Here is a 17,425-nt window from a genome sequence, read left to right as displayed (position 1 = left end):
CTGGGCAAGTTAACCACATCCCTCCTCTCTAAACACAAAATCCACTGAGACACTGGTAATCTAAGCAGCAGTGCGTGGCACCAGTCTGAATTACCCCATAGCTTAATATTCTCTGCCTCGTCCTACAAGGGTCCAATTCGTTTTCAAGTTAAAAACTGACACATTAGGAATTGACTTCAGGGTCTTTAAAACAAACAAACAAACAAACAAACAAAACACTGATCGAAGGAATGTTTTAAATCCTACTTTATTGTCTAATTCTAAAAACAGTGCTTCCATTAATGGAAGATTTTCCTTTTAAAGCAAATTTATCTCCTTTAAAAGGAAATTAATCTATGGAGATGTTTTAATCAAGCTGTGAGTTTCTCTATCACACACACTCCTCTCTTAAACCTACATAGGAAAAAAAGCACACAGCCGTAAGAGCTCACAAGAAATATCCTCAAAACAACATTAGATCTCCAGTGCTATGAAGCGTCAGCAGAGAAGTTGTTTTGAAATGCCAAAATGTTCCTTAGAAACAAGGGCAGTCAAACAGCTTTTATAGCACTGCGCTATCTGTACAGTATTCAGTGGTCAAAATGCTAAACTGAACATTATTTAGGAGACTGATAAACACACAGCATGTAATAAGGAATTGTGACTCAGATGTCACAATTTGGTACGTTCGTGCTATCCTTACAGAAAATGAAGGCTAATTGCTACATGGAACCACAACAGCTGTTGCCTACATACACTAAAAGTTCCACTAAAGTAGTACGCAGTATGTTTCACTTTATACCATGCCTTTAACAGCATGCACGTTTAACTTTGCAAATGCACAACACCATCCTCCCATGCTTGAGCAGCGCGTCCCCACCCAGTGCCTAAAGATAGACTTACACAAGTAAACCTATTAGGATTATGCCATTCTCAATACTCCTGATGCCCGCTTTAAAGCCACTGGTTGGTAAAGATGCATGGGCTGCAGAGTATAGGGCTCTCTGCACTCCAAACGCAAGCCTAACTGGAGGCTACACTGGCTGATGCCATTTTCTTACTTTTTGATGTTCTCGCATTTCACTCCCAGAGCCATTCCTAACTTCAGCAGCTTTCTCAGGCTTCACTTCGCTGGCTGATGATGTTGGACTTGTAAACCTAAGACAAAAGGCTCCATTCAGTTCTTTCAGATCCAATTAGTTAACATTTACACTTTCTACCAAAGCAGACCGATGATTCATCATCTCATATCAAAAAGAAATCACCCAGAAAGTGTTTCTTAGAGAGGAAACATTGCTATTTCATGTCACAACTAATGGTATTCAGTGGCTTTACTGCATCTAGAGCAAAGGACTAACAATTTTTCAGTAAGCAATGTAGCTTATTGTATACCATAAGATTTTTGAGATGTGTGATAATGCAAAATGGTAAAAAACGCTATTAACGTTCTCATGCCTCAGTTATATTTATCTTCCATATTTCCATCCCAGTGCTGGAAGAGACCCTCAAAGGCCATCTGGTCCCACTGCCTGCAATGCACAGGGACATCCAGATCAGGCTGCTCTGAGCCTGGTCCAGCCTGACCTTGAATTATGGAACTCAATGAAGCCAAGAGAATTAAGCAGAACGTTTCTGAAACCTACATCTTTGTCAGGTCTGCAGAAAGCGGTCGCGATTGAAGCGATCTGCGAAGATTTCCTGGCTTAGCATCGGTGCTTTCTGTTGTCAGTTCTTTGATTCTCTGCTGGATGTTCAAGCACTTGTTTTCCCTCTCAGCAGCCGATGGGAGAGTCTCTGTATCTACAGAGGTACTGGGATTTTCTGACGTGAACAAACTGATGTGTTTTTTAACGCTTCCTCTTACAATGCTGTTTTCCTTTTCTGAGGAAGCTGCAGGGCTTTCACAGCTCAGAAACACACACGTTTCCTTTTGATCCAACCTCTTCCCTTCCCTGTTTGTTCTGTTTCCACCAGGGCTTTCAAAGGCTCTCTCAGAACTATGCAAATTAGTCACTATGCTTGGTTTTGTCTCAATTTGCTCACTTTCAGATTTCTGCTTTGCTTCCCACGTGTGTTTTCCTTTAGTTAGGATGCCAATCTCCTGACTACTGCATTTCAAATTTGTTTTTGAAGAGCTGCCTTTATCAAATTCCATTTCTTCAGTTTTTGGCCCCGTTTCAGACTGACCGTGGCTGCCCACATCAGTAAAAGAAGTTACTGATACGCTCTCCTTGCTCTCATGGGATGAGCAAGTCTTCTTGCTCGTAGAAAGGTCTTTAAGTTCAAATTTAGCTGTCAGGTCCATGGACAAAGGCCTTGGTTTCCTAACCCACGATTTCTCTGTAGGAGACTTTTCCTCAGAAGCTTCCACAGTACGATGCTTTTGATCTCTCAAAGATTCCAGAAAAACAGCAGATACTGGTCTAGGTTTTGGCCTTTGCTGTGCATCAAGAGAGTGATCAACTTTACTGTTTACATTATTTGCATCAGCGTTGTTTTTCTCCACCGGATGATCTTCAGTAGCATCTCTCTTTTCTCCAGTTTTGAGGGAGTTCCAGGAGACTGGTCGAAGACTGGACGAAAATGATATCTGCCTGCGAAGAGACCCTTCAGGATTCCTGGATGTCTCAGGTGATGGTTTCTCCTGCTTCACACTGCACTGAGGCTCTTTTGTCTGCACAGCACTCAACACTCTGCAGTCATCAGCAGCCCTTTTTCCTTGGGCCAGGCTTACCTTTGACTGCTCTGTGCCTGCCGCCTCAAAAAGAATGACAGTATTCGTGTTGTGACCACTATAGAAGGTCACGTTTGTGACCACTTCGCTACCAGCCTTGCTTTCATTTCCAATGGCTTTCTGATCTACTAACGGAGGAACATTCCCAGCCGATACCTTGGCAGATGTTGTTTCTTCAGAAGGCTTTCTAATAATACTGCTTGATCTAAAACCTGCAAGAGGTGGTTTTACATTTGCAAAAGTATCTGAAGGTGTATCTTTAGAAAAAGGTTTGGGGAAGAGTCTTGGCCTCGATCCCAGCGATGGCATTGTTGCAGATCTCAGAGTGCTCCCAAATTTGTTCTTCTCTTCAACTGTTAGTGATGCTGAAGGCTCCTTTGTTTTGCTGCTTACATCTGAGAGCACGCTTACATACACTCGCTGTGATTTATCTTCAGTCCTGATCTCATTTAAGTCGGGAACTGTCGTCAAAGACGCCAAAGTAGAATTTATTTCAACTCTTGTTGCCATAGTTGTAATTACACATTCAACAGAACTGAAAAAATCCAACAAAGAAGGAGAATCTGCAAGGAAAGAAAACGCAAGTATTGCTGTAGAGTCAGCACAAATATCCAACAAATTCATTCTAACTTTAATTCAGGACGTAGCTAAGCTCACATGAAGGTGTGTTTCAGATATGCACGTGCATCACAGAACAAAAAGCTTATTTCTCTTAAAAAAAAGAAACATAGCAAAACACACCATTATTCATCAGTTAGGCCCAACAAACAAAAACCATGGCAAAACCTACAAAAGCATCTGTACAGCACTGAGTTATCAGTACTCAAGCAAATTTCACTGGTTAAATTGCTTTAAAAAATAATTTCTTTCTAAAGCAGGCTTCCCCACATCGATGTACAAACTTCACTCCTTTTCATAATACACACTGCTGGCAAGTATATTCTTTCACACTACCAAAAATATGGAGGTCAGTGTGACTGAAACTTATTTATCAGTTACAACCTGCAGCTAAACAGGAACAAACACATATCCCATGCATTTCCAAAAGCTTTGCTGCTACTCACCATGATGTGCATGTTCTGCTGCAGCTGATGGATCCAAGCCCACTCACATCTCATAGTGAAGAGTGGAGTTTGCCAAGATCACACTAAGAACCAGAGGAAGGGATCCCTTCAGCAGCACTGATCGGACCTCTCCTGCAAATCAGAGAACATTCAGAGTCTGCCATGGCACACAATCAGATCTACGTGGGTAATACCACTGGAGACAAAAATCCTGAGTATTTCAAGGCAAAATCCTGGCACCTGCTCTGAAACAAAGGCACCGGATTTAACTGTATGGAGAACGTGTAGTTATCAGTTACTGAAGAATCAACAAAAAATTACCACCTGAACCACCTGCAACTGCGAAGGGTAAATAATTTGGTCAGCACAATAGCTATTAAATGCAAACACAGTTAAATCCACATTTCAATGAGTGCAGTCTGCAAATTCAAATGTTGTCAATCACTAGTTAAACACTGAGCTCTGTGTTACTGTAATCTCAATTACTGTAATTTACTTTCTATTGTAAATCTCCTTTCTGCAACAACCTTGTGGGAAGGCCTACCTGCAGGCTGACCTTCAAATGGCCCATTTTCAACCTAAACACGGCTTCTACCATGACAAAGCAGTTTTTCCAACATCTCCCCGATAAAGGCAGGAGATTAGCTCTGCCTTTAATCACATTTTTGCTGCAGAGATGAGGGAAAACCAGCAGCAGCCGTCTCCCCTCGGGCTCACCTTGCCAGGCCCCTTCACCTGCCAATGCACCCAAACTTCTGCCCCAACTGCTCACCCCAAACCCCTCCAGTCTGTGGCCTCTTCTTTCCAAAATAGTCCCGGACCCGATCAGCTTATCAGCATCAATCTGTTCCTTCCACGATCTCACAGATCCTCATGAAATCTTCCTTCCTCTCCCTCTCCTTATTCTAAGAAACGCCATCAAAATCCGATTAAAACGCTCTCACATTCCAAGGATGAAAGGCTTTGTGAAGAGCAGCTATGCCCGAAAAGCAGAAGAGGAATACTGCTGAAGCAAGGGCAATGCTAGCAGTAGCAAGAAATCAAGATGCTGATTTCATAGAACCACAGGAGTCAGAAGGGACCGAAAGGCCGTCTGTTCCCACTGGCTGCAGTGCACAGGGACACCCCCAGCTCCAGCAGTGCTCACAGCCCCGTGCCCTGAGCGTGGCTGTGTGCAGGGATGGGTCACTCATTGATGCCTGCCAGTACTCCAGTATCAGAGTTCTTTCTCTCCGGAAAAGAAGAAAGCAGCACAGAGCTTCTTAAACGGAATCACAGTTGATCCGCAGTGGAACGCAAGGCGGTGGCTATATAATGCAGGACATAATCCTTGCTCACTGCACTCAGCTCATTTTCCCCAGCCAACATTCCTAAAGCACCATTTACCCATTCTCCTTACGCTCACTGCTTTGTTTCACTGCACTGCGCTCAGCTTCTGAGCTGAAAACTCATTTTTCCTACATGATCTCATGAAGTCCATTTCCAGGTTTTAAATTCGGATAACTCAGCTATCCTACAAGAGAAACATGACCCCAAACTGAAAAGAAGAACAATATATTAGAATCACAGAATTGAGTCAGAAGGGACTCTTAAAGCTCACCCGGTGCATGGATATACGGGGGAAAGAAGCGCCTCACCCCACTGGCATCACATCCTGCGTCCCAGTGCCACCGTGTGCCCACACGTACCCATGGTGCTGGTGTCCTGCAATGCTTCTCCTGCCTTCAGCGCCCAGCAGCAGCCTCTTCCCTCACTCCCCTTCCTCAGCTTCAGCCCACCTGCGGGTGCACAGGACCTTCCTGCCCTGCCGACCCACCGTGGGATGCTGCCAACACACGAGCCCTGTCTGCGCTCGAACCGCCTTCAACCCTCCCCATCCCGAGGCGCTGCCTTCATTTCGTTTTGTTTTAATTAAGCGATCTGTCCTCACAAAGCACGTTGATGTTGCATAGCAGAAACCAAAGCGGATTACTCACTGCAGGGCGTCATTTTGGCCATGTTGGGAGGGAAGGGCTCCGCGCAGCTGCCTGCCCCGCCGTGCCCACCAGCGCACCGCTGTGACTTACATCAGCACTAAGTCCCATAAGCCTATTAGGACAACAGGAGCAGCAGCCTGCAGATAATTTTTCCACCACGAATCACGTGATTATAGCCAACTTCCTTGCTCGCAGACAAGCATGCTTTAAATGGTACAGAGATTTGTATAGCGGAGAGGCAGCAGCTCCTGAGCACCCTGCAGTGCCATCGGTGTGTTCATCCATTGGGCAGCTCTTCGTTGGTATAGCAAAGCACAGCAGCTACCAACAACCATCTCCATACGCTGCAGAGACACAGAGCAGTGCTGGATTTATTTCACTGCTTCTGTAACAAGTTTTCCCATTAACCAAGTGCCTCGCTCTTAAAAAAGTTACTTTTTCTTCCCCCCACCTACCAGCTATGCATTGGAATCAAAGCCTACAGCAACCCTTCTTAAGCAGCCATCCTTCTGCTGCCTCCTGCAACGCTCGGAGCCACTGATAGGATCTGCCCTGCTAATTATTTAATCCTATCACTTATCATGCACGTATGAAAAAAGATTGGCTTAACCGTGTGCGTGTGTCCCACCAAGAGCATAAGGCTTTCTGCAGCACAGTCAGGAAACACAAGGCATGGCAAGAGCTTCAAGAGAACACGGAGCTCGTTCTGCTGCCAGTAATGAAAGTTTACTGGTAGAAATCTAAAAATAAGCGCTCCACATCTCACCAGACAGATATGACCTGCAAAGTCCCATACATCTTTAATGCGAACACTTCCAAGGACTGCAAGATCTCCATTCCCCGTGTGCAAACTTAAAGCTTTTAGTTCATCAAAGGTCAAAGTCCTGTTCTTTGGGAAATCGAAGTCCAGTCCTATCCCAAGGGTGAACTGCTCCGCCCTGACATTTTCTCCCGTTGCAGAGAAAGGTTAGTGTTTTGTTAAACAAAGAGTCAGCCTATAAATAGCAGCATTTACAAGCACTTGTAAATCTCTAATTGCTATTGCCAGTGCAATTGCATAACTATCATCAGTTAAAGCTTCACTGAGATCCAGACACGCACTAAAGAACAGAAATATTTTCCATCTTCTTGATTATGTGCTGGCATCTCAGTGCTGGAGGGGCAACCCAGCACCTGGTATTTTAATATATATCACGTCAATAATTTCAGTGCCCTAACCCGTGTTAGGCAAGGTAGTTAAACAGGTACGAGTCACCCAGTGCTACAAGCTCATAACTTCTGTAATTACACGTCTAATCAAATCATAAATTTGCTGCTAAACACAATGGCATGTCTGTGCAATGGGCAATATTAATCTGAGAGGACTTCCTTGACGCAGCAGGACGATCAGTTGGTGGGACAATCAAAAAACACAGCTTTACAGTAGGATTCAATAGGAAAATGCCCCTGTACGTAATGAGGGGATGACCTGCGTAAAAAAAATTAATTCAAATTAATTCAAATTCTTTCACAGCTGTCAGTCCTACGTGATTTCTGTAATGTTGTTTTTGTCACATCTAAAAAGTGACCAGACAGGATCTATCCACAACAAGCAGCAGTGGATGTTCCTGGCACCCCACTCCAGTGTGGTTTAACAACAACTCCCCTGTTAAGATCAACTCTGTGCAAAGCAGGGTCCTGACCAGGTCCTTCCCACTCGCTGCACCCGTGCCAGTTGGCTCTCCCTACGGCAGCCCCACCAGGAGCACGCTCAGCATTTCCTCTGACCCACACCACCACCTCACTACGCCCCATTCTTCCCTCATTTCATCCTCCTCACCCATCTCATCGCAAACTCTTCGCTTCTGAGTTTCACAGAGGTCCTCACTTGCGATGAGTCTCACCAGAGCCAGCCAGAACGAACCTTACCCGAAGGAAAAACGCTCTGAAATCGCAGTGAATCAGGAGTTTTTGGTACCCTTCCGAGTGAGTCATCCCCCATTCCCAGCGAGCGCTCTGCGGGAGAGACTCCACCTGCCTTGTTAGTGGGTGGGTATTTTCAGAAACCTCAATTCTTTCAGCAGTTGAAATAGAGAACAAAAACAGAACCTCAATTTCTGCCAACGCTGGATGACATCCAGCAGGAACAACGTGAATTACTAGTATGGCTGAAGTCAGGCTAGAAGCATGCTCGTGCAGAAGGTCGGCGTTCCCAGCAGGTCTCAGAAAGCTCTGCTCTGTTTGCTCGTGTCATCAAACATTTGCTTTTGTGGTCAGCTTCAACTCCTGCTAATGTTCCTGTAGGTTTCATCCTCGGAAATGCATTTTGCCCACAACCAACACCTGCAAATGACTTCCCCAGCACAATACGCAGTCCAGACGTTCCAGAAGCACTTGTGCTGCATACCAGCTGAAATACTAATGATCGGGTCTTGCTACAAGCAAGAAAGCTTGTCTGTGGAACTCAAGGAAAAGAAAAAAAAAGACAAAGCAAAGCACTTACAGGAGCACAGTTGGTTTTTTCAACTGGTCAAGCACCATTCTACCCACAGCTCCCAAATGCAGAAGGGGTCACACCCCTGGCACGCAGAGCACGAAGAGTTAACTCAGTGAGCTGGCACTTCTCCTCCAACCTGTTTGGAATCATTATTATTCAGGAGGAAGTTATATATTAATTTGCAGGAACAACAATCTCTTTGTGCACCAAGCTTAACTTCACACTTTGTCACGTTTAAAATAAACGTTGCACAGACTTGAATGGAAGAGGGTTAATCCCCCGGATACATCTCTCTTTTGTTCCCATACCATGCTCTGAATCGCAATGAAATTAACCCCAGGCTAATTGATGTACATCCCCTGGACTGAACGAGGGCCGGTTCTCATCCAGCCCCAGCACTGGATGCCACCCTCAAGGCTGAGTTCTGACAGTAACAGGAGCTCAGAGACCACCCCCACTGGGAAGAATCACACTGTGCCCAGGGAGGAAGCAGAAGGAAGGGATCGTTTTATAGACGCAGCCTCCAAAGGTCACCGTCTCACAGAAATAGCGCGGTGCAAAGAGCCATTTCCTGCTGGCCTCCGCAGGGCAGGTGCTTTTGTGTCAAGAGACCGCAGGGGAGGACAAAGCCCATAATCCTCTGATCTTCCTCTTCAAATTCTAACAGGATTGCCAGCGCTGGAAAAATGCATTTGTGACCCTGCCCGGGAAACCACCTTCAGAAAGGACGACCAAGTCGGAGCTCCCGGCATCATTTATAAATGCTGCCCATTTTTGTACGTTCATCTGATGGCTGAAAAAGAGATTAAGGTATTAACGTAGGGAGAAAGCACAAAGTCGTTTCATCCAGTGTTTAACGTTAAGAAAAGCTGGTGGTCTCGTGCCACCTCAGAGGTCACTGATATTTAACCACCTGAAGAAAACCTAAGCCATAAAAACAGAGGACAAAGGAAAAAAGCGGGCGACTGACATCTGCGTTTGAGCTCTGAGCTGCGAGATTGCTTCTGTCAAAAGACCTACACACAGCTTTACACCTGCCCCTGTCTGGAAGGATGAGCTCTGAAGCTGAGCCACCACCAGCAGAAAGACTCCTGCATGGAACACACCAAGGTGCTGTAATAGGTCATGCTGCTTCCCAGCTTCCATCTAACAAGAGCAGTTTGTCGTTACGTGATTTTGTTTGGAACGTTATGGTCTGCCTCAGCTCTTACAGCTCAACCACCCCACGTCTTCACTCGCTGATTCCCCATTTGCTTCCCTACAGTCACACGCTGTGCTCAGCAGCTCCATGTTTCGCTTCTAACAACGCATCCTCCTTCAGTTGCCCAGTAGCAATTTCTCCATTCAGTCCACCATTCCACCCTCTGGATATCTGTGTTACTCATGATATGAGCACGTCACCTAGCCTCGTCAGCAGGGCTCTGTATTCAACCCCAAATTCTCATCCCAAGCATCACTGCAGGAGGAGCTGCACCACACCAGCACCCAGCATGGGCCTCACCACTGGGCCGTGCTCCTCTACCAGCAATCATAGAACAGCTTTGGTTGGAGGGGTCCATGAAGATCCCCCAGTTCCAATCCGTGCTGTGGGCTGGCTGTCCCCCAGCTCCAGCTGCTCAGGGCCACCCATGGCCTTGGGCACCTCCAGGGATGGAACACCCATAACTAAGGAATGGCTTCCAGCTTTCTTTCTGACCATAGTAGGAATTCCTGTCTTAAAGATAACAAAACTGTAACACGGCTGTACCCGTTCTAAGTGAGCAATAACAATACCTCATCATTAGAGAGCATTGTTCCTCAGAAACATGACATTACATGGAAAACTGAGGCCTGCAATAAATTACCAGCCAACATGCTATCTAGAAGCTTTATGACTACAGCAATCTCCTCCATCTCCTTATATGCTCAAGAAAGCACAGAGAGAAAAATAACCCATGAACTGAAAGTCAACAGCTCAGACACACAAACTCTTAACAATTTGGAGAGGGAGAAAAAAGAGCAGCAGAGCCAACAACACTACGCTGACGTGGCAGCACTGACAACATAGAGGTGATGGAGAGGGAGAAAATGCCAGGGACTTCCCAGCCAAACCTACAGACAACCAGAGCCCACAGAACGCAGTTAGACAGGATGGGAGGACTGGTCTACTTGTCAAAACTGCCCAGTGTCCAACTTTCCCTGCAGTGGTGAGGGTGTTCTCAAAACACTGTAGGTGCCCCTCCCACACTCACAGACTTTTCCATGCTCCTATCAGCACTGAGTCCTGGCAGAACCAGTGTAATTATCAGGATGCTGAGATGTGAGATTCCACGTGAGAGTTATCTCAGCACTTCAAGGAGCCAACACCAGCAACAGATGATGGTCAAGCTTTATAAAGGTTTTACAGCTGCAAGCAAAAATCCAGAACGAAGGGGCTCTAAGCAGGAGCAATTTGTTATTAGGAGAGACATAGCAGAGAAGAGTGCAACCATTAGAGCCAAGCTGAACAGAAGAAATGGCTTTTTTTTTTTTTTTTTTAACATGAGAGCAACCACTTTCAGCATCAATAAAGGCAGCATTCTGAATGTCCATCAGCCTGGAATTAAAGCTGTTACATCTCCAACACGAAGAGTAGAGCTGAGCAGAAGACTTTGGAGAGAAGTTGAAAACGTAGCAACTTGCTCCTTACAGAGCCAGGCTTGTGCACAAACCATGCATCTACCATACAAAAAAGGATTCAAAATCAATGTATTTCACCTCATGTGCAACAGTCCAGTACCAACAAACTCAACATTACCTACATTCACCACATTAGAGATGCGTTGCATATGTTTTAACACACCACAAATAATCTCTAAAGGCACCAAACATGTTGGTTAGGAAACAACATCCATTCCCATTCCTACGAATGAAGACTAAATAGAAGAAAAAAGGCTCCATACTGTTTGTAAGAGATGGTCAGCAGCTGGACTTGAGTTACATATCTGCTTCCATCCACACGTCCGGATGTCTGCACTCAGTGAATTGAGTCGTTACAGCTATCCTAGCCTTTTACCTCAATTAAAAGCGTCTTCCAGGAAGAAAAAAATGCATATTCCATTTTATGCTGGGCTTCAGCCTCCCTCAGCTCCTCTTCTCACATAGGCACGACATCAACACCAGACCGGATGGGGATGAACCACGACTGGCAGCCGCGTGGTTACAAGGACGCTTCTCCCAGCCCAGACCAACCCTCAGCACTCCAAGCGCCGAGCAGAGGCTCCGATGGAATCTGCAAGCACTGCAGAAGCAAAAGGAAGCACAATTCCAATATGTTTAACAGCCGAATTAGCATAATGCTCACCATGCAGAAACTGGCCTCCCTGACCTTCGCTAAATGCTGACCTGTAGCTATGGACGAGTCTTTCCAATGGGTGAGTCAAGCACAGCTACGGGAGAAGACAAGAAAACATCCATCACCCCGTCCAGTTGAGTGAGAAGTCATCTCTTACAACAAAAAAATTGCCTTCTGTGAGGAATGTAAACTGCAAGTTGCCCAGTAGGAATTACAGGACAGATCCGCTCAAACACGTTTTAGAAACGCTTTGGATTCATTGCTTAAGTCAAGGCATCTATTTTCTTAAATGCTGCTGTGATTGCAGGAAGGAATATGACATGGAAGAAGGAAATCTCTGTGCCCACGGGGTGGTGGGGTCACCATCCCTGGGGGTGTTTTCAAGGAAAGGGTGGCTGCAGTACTTTGGGACATGACTGGGAGGCAACACTGATGGTAACTGGATGGTCAGACTGGGTGATCTTAGAGGTCTTTTTCAGCCTTTATGATTCTGTGATTTGTGTACGTGTACTGCGAGAACAGGATGATACATAGGTAACCATTAGGCTGCTTTAAATATTCTGAGTGCAAATCACGCTAATAGCCCACATTTACAAGCGCTGTTACAGTCAGAGCGCTGTCTGACAACAAACAACAAAAACAACATTTCTTGCCAGGCTGCCAAATAAAGGAAGAAACCAGCTGAACTGCACGACTTCAGAGGAATGCCTGTCTCAGAAAGGCATCTGCGCTCGTTCTGCTCAGTGAAGAACTCCGAGTGTTCTCCTGAAAACCAAACGCGGTTACTGCGGCCAAAAATTCCAACTCTGTTTAAAACGTATCGTGGCTTTACTGGGCTGAAATGCTTTCGTTCCGGATGAGGCAGCTTTGTCCATCGAAAGCCTTGTAAGGCTGAGCAGCACACAAACACCCTCTTGGGTGCTGGCACAGCTCGCTCCTACCGAGAGGGACTGCATGAACCCTGCCTGCATGGCAGCCAGGCGTGAATCCAAGCTGCAGCCTGAGCTCGCTGGAAGAGAGGAAGACGGACAGACTTCAATCCCTACGTGCCTCTTTCAAATTCTAACCAGCATCACAGAAAGAAGACCTCCCTATTCCTACAGCAGGAGGAAAAGCAAAGCGTCTGCTTCGTACTGAGAGCAGAAAACAGCCGCTACGAAAACATAAACACGGCGCTGATGTGTGCAGCAACATCTTGGTTTGCATCAGCAAAGCACACGCACACACTCCTATGCTTTCACACACACACTCCTATGCTTTCACACAACTCGACAACACACCAAACCAAAGCATTTGAGACCGAACCCAACAGAGCTGCTTTCTTTTCCTCCCCTTTTGCTGCACCCGAGCTGCCTGCAGCAGCGCACGGCCGCTTTTAGGAGCGCTGCTAAGTGGGTCAGAGCTGCGGTGCTGCCCCAGCCCAGGGCTGCTCTGCCTGGGAACACACAGCTCCCACCGTCCCACGCTGAGCCTTACACCCAGACAATTAGGAGCTGCACAAAGCTGGAGCTGCCCGTCCGCTGCACGATCTGCTTAAGGAAAGCATGCTCTGTTCGCTCCCTGCTTAGGGAAACTTCTGGAGCGCACCCATGTCATTTATTTTTTTTCCTCTTCTCACTGAAAACCAGGCAGATAATCCAATTGCTGCAGGTTTGGTTATCTTTTCTACTTGTTGCAGCAAGCTAACGATCATCCTGACTCATAATCATTACAAGAGCAAGATTCATTGCAAGTCCAACATTTATCTTCTTCCAGGCACGCCACAGCTTTATGCTAGCTCAGAATGGAAAGTTGGGGCACTTAATGCTGATAAGAGGTTCTAATGAGCAGCTCTGTAATTGGCTTTCAGGAGCCCAGATTTCCCCCAGATGCCAGTGCGCACGCACCCAGCACGGGGATGAAGAATATAAAAAGGAAATTCAGCTGCTATTTACAGCATCCCTCAGCCCCGAGCAGAGCAGCAGGAAGCATGGCAAGCCCACGCACGGTGCTGCACAGGGCACAGGTGCACCCAGGGTTCAGCAAGGGCTGCTCCCAGCGATGCTGTCAGAGCCATTAAACCCGAGCGCGTTCCAAAGGCTGAAGTTTGCTCCTGCGGGAACACCCGGGCTGTCCCCAGGTGCTCCTCCAGCACAGGGAGCCCTCACTTCGAGAGACTCCTGATGCAAAAGCAAGCAGATCGTGGCTTTTCCTATAGGATGACTTTGGATGATTCCTATGTAAAAAACAAAACAAAAAAAAAACCAACAAGAAACACACCTAAAAAATTGCAACACCCCCAGGTTCTCGTCACCCCTCGTGCATCAAGTGGAGAAGTGATACGGGCTGTGCTCACAGCATCGCTGCAAGCCTCATGCCCGGGCTTGCAGGACAGAGCAGCTCACTGCAGCCCAGCTTTTGCAAACAGCCCACAGCACACAAGGCAAGCTGCTCCGGGAACGTCGCCTCCAAGCACTGAATAGACACAGAGCTTTCCTCCCAAAAGCTGCTTGCTGCTAGGAATCAAAGAGCCTCAGAACACAGCATCTGTGTTAATAAATACTGTGGGAAGACTCTGAGTATCTCCCTACCAACAGCATCTTGGAAGTGCACCAAGCTACAAAAGTGAAAGAGACTTCCAACCAGTGTTGTTCACATCCTCCTGCAGGAAAACGTCCCGTAGAAAGCAATAGCTTGGAAATACGGAAAGGACAGCAGCACTGCATGGAAGTCAAGCACTTAAATCCTGCATTTAGTCATTCATGTGCACACGCACCCCTTCTGCTAGGCAGGGCTTTTTAAAACCACGCAGCGTGACAAAGCCATTGCCAAAGGAAACATCCCCAGGCCAGCAAGTAACGCAGCTACCAGCTTCAGAGCACCGATGGGACGCTCCCTTACTGCTCCAGAGCAACTCATGGGCAGCAGGGAAACAACACGGAGCTGCACCAGCTTCATTCTGACGGCACTGGGAAAAGCTGCCAGGAGAGAGAGCTCTGTGAGCACAGCTCCAGCACAGACTGATCCCAAGGAGAGGACGAGGCAGCGCACAGCAACGCATTCTCACCATGGAGAAAGCTCATTTTTTTTACTCTGCAGTCACAACCCCGTTTGAAAAGGAAGGGAGGTGCCAAGGTCGGCTGCAAAGAGAGCCAGGGACACAAGCAGGGACCGAGCAGAGCCTGGCACAACTGTGTGTGTGCCAACATCCCTGCAGCCAGGACCCACGGCACAGAGCTGCTGCACCCCTTTGGGACTGCTCAGGAACACCGTGCTCCTTGCTGCTGGCAGCCTGCAGACACAGCGGGGTCACATCCAGGGGCACAGTGCTGCACATAGCTGGAAACAGCATGGAAAAGAAGAAAGGAAAGGAAATATTGTTGCTCCCCACAGCTTGCAATACAGTAACGGACAAAGGGAACCGAGTGCTTAACTATCAGCCCTCAGAGCTCCCCAGCACGCTGATACCAGGCAGGAATCACCTGAGTGCTTTGGCCACACAGGAATTCCAGCCTCACACCAGGAACCAACGTGGAGAGCGGTCTGAAAGGGAAAATACTGAGGCTTACAGGTGAATCCCCGACACACCACGCACCCATCACAGGTGAACCGTGGGCTGCATCAATTTAAGCAGCTGCCGGCCTCCTTAATGGCTCTGAAGCAGAAAGGCTCAGTAGATCTACTTGCTAATACATTTTCTTGGCTGTTTTTACACGAAAAACCCCCAGACGCAGTGAGGAAAACGCTACAAAAGATGGCGAGGATAAAAGTTTATACAATCTTGAAAGCTTTTTTGGACGATCCCCGGCTGAAGCCGCCTGCCAACTTCATCAGCATTGCCGCCACACGCTGCCCGTTTCCCTACCACGCCCTACAATGTCACCAAACCACGACAAGATTTTCGTGCCGCTGCTACAACCGAGAGCCGCAATGCCTTCCAACGACGAGGAAACGCCACCGGCACTCCATAAGGCCGAACAGCCGAGCAACCCACGGTTACCCTGGAAACACACTTTACCTCTTCCGCCCGCCAGGAGAATCGCCCACCATTTGCCATATAATGGGACAAGGCAGCTTTGCGCCGCGCGACCCCGCGGGCAGAGCCCAGCCCCGAGCCGCCCCCCCCCGCCGCCCGTAACCCCCGGCCCGCACTCACCCGGCTCCGGCCGCCGCGGGAAAGTTGCCAACCGAGTCTGAACGAGGCTCGGCCCACGCACGGCCCGCCCGGCGGACACCCGGGCACGGCCGGACACCCCCACCCAGCCGGGGGCGGGGACGGGGCGGAGCGGGGCCGCCCCCCGCGCAGCTCGGCCCGAGGGGGCTGCTCGGAGCGGCGGGAGTGCCGAGCGGGGCGGGGCGGGAGGCGGGGGAGGGCCGCGCCCGTCCGGCCCCGTCGCGTCCCGTCCCGTTCCCCCGCCCGGCGCCAGCACCGCGGCGCGCGCAGCCCGGCCCGGCCCCGCGGGAAGCGCCGCTGTTGCTACGGTGACCGCGCGGAGCCGCCGGGGTGGGTGGGGCTTCGCTTCTCCTCCTCATTGGGCGATTGCTCGCGGGACGCCCCGCCCCCATTCCACCTGCACCCGGTGGTCCGGGCGCGGCGCCGGCCGTGGGTGGGGAGGACGAGGGTTCGAGTCCCGGCCCCGCGGGAAGCGCGGCCCAGCGCTCAGACTGGGAGGGGATCTCCTTATTCCCGCCCAGCCTGAGGAAGAGCTGTGTCCCTCACACTAAGCGGCGTTCCCCCTCGCACTGAGGCGCAGTTCTCCTCCAATTGAAGAGCTTTCTCCTGCAGAGCCGTTGATGCCGGTGTGCCCCCCATGGCCGTACTGCTTTCCCTGGTGCCAGGAGTTGCAGCCCCGTGGGACACACGAGTGCAAAGCTGTACCTCACAGCCCCGAGGCTGCGTTATCCCTCCGTGACCCCTCCCGAGCTGTCCGAGGGCAGTGACTTCCTTGGGCCGCCTCAGCTGCCGTGGCTGTGCTGAGCAGGGATGGGCCAGGCAAGGTCCCAGCAGCCAAAGCTCCGGCCCTGCAGGAGCTGCGTGAATGCAGAGCTCTGCACCCCATCCCCTCCCCATGGAAGTGCTCACAGAGAGGGTTCTGCTCCTCAACTCATCGAGATCTTTAGGAACCTCTGCTCCAGCACAGGGTGCTTCAGAAAGCAATGTGAAACATCGAGATATCCCAATGGGTTATTCAGGAGGCACCGGGATGGCTTCGCCCTCCACAAACACCCACACACCGCAGTGCTGCTGGAGACGAGCTGGCCACGCCAGGCCCTGGGGCTGCACAGAAATGGGCGACTTCAAGGGGAGCAGACACCTTCCCATGGAGCTGCTGCCTCCTTTCCCACCATGAGGAGGAACCTCAGTGCGCCTAGGGAGCTGGGAGCTGAACTACAAAGCAGCCACAGCACTCCCCATGCTTCATGTCCCAGCAGGCCGGGCTGCACCTGCGGGATGCAGAGCTGCAGTGGGAGAACACAGCTCTCCCCAGCAGCCTCTGGTGCGTGGCTGGAGGGGTCGTGTCTAACCCTCATACAGCCTGGAGAACAGCCCTATGGGTCTGGAATGGAGAGGAGTCCATGAGACCTGCAGGGCTGCTGCAGAAAGCTGTGTTCTCCAGCACTGCCTTGCATCTAGCTGATCTTTAAGGTCTCCTCCAACCTAAGCCATTCTATGAGCTGATGCTCCCTCCCCGCCTCCAGCTTCTCCCAGCTCTTCTCTCTCCACATTTATCAGCAGTATTTGGAGTTAACCGCAATCTAGGGGCAGAGTTAAACGCAGGGCCCTGCTCTGTCACCCCATGTACATAAATTAGAGCTGTAATTCCACACTGTGGTGTGGATGGCGATAGCAGACACTGCCGGACCCAATGCACGCAGATGTTCGAGCTTTGGACCTTTGGTTTA

General features: G+C 49.0%; 1 protein-coding gene across 1 annotated transcript in view; it reads right to left on the bottom strand.

The window, feature by feature from the left end:
• The window catches only part of KIAA1671 (KIAA1671 ortholog), a 47,214-nt gene extending 31,232 nt beyond the window's left edge, over positions 1–15,982 (bottom strand). Inside the window, exons 1-4 of the mRNA XM_085238656.1 lie at positions 15,678–15,982; positions 3,778–3,909; positions 1,623–3,276; positions 1,041–1,137 (exon numbers count right to left, since the gene is read on the bottom strand). Of these exons, the coding sequence (XP_085094782.1) occupies positions 1,041–1,137; positions 1,623–3,223 (1,698 nt within the window). The 5' untranslated portion in view covers positions 3,224–3,276; positions 3,778–3,909; positions 15,678–15,982. The remainder of the gene's footprint in view (positions 1–1,040; positions 1,138–1,622; positions 3,277–3,777; positions 3,910–15,677) is intronic.
• Between the last annotated feature and the right edge of the window lie 1,443 nt (positions 15,983–17,425).

Source organism: Meleagris gallopavo, chromosome 17 (genome assembly GCF_905368555.1).
Source record: "Meleagris gallopavo chromosome 17, MGAL_WU_HG_1.1, whole genome shotgun sequence".
In the NCBI taxonomy this organism is placed as follows: Eukaryota; Metazoa; Chordata; class Aves; order Galliformes; family Phasianidae; genus Meleagris; species Meleagris gallopavo.
Note: the sequence above shows the minus strand (reverse complement) of the source record. Positions and strands in the feature narration are given on the sequence as shown.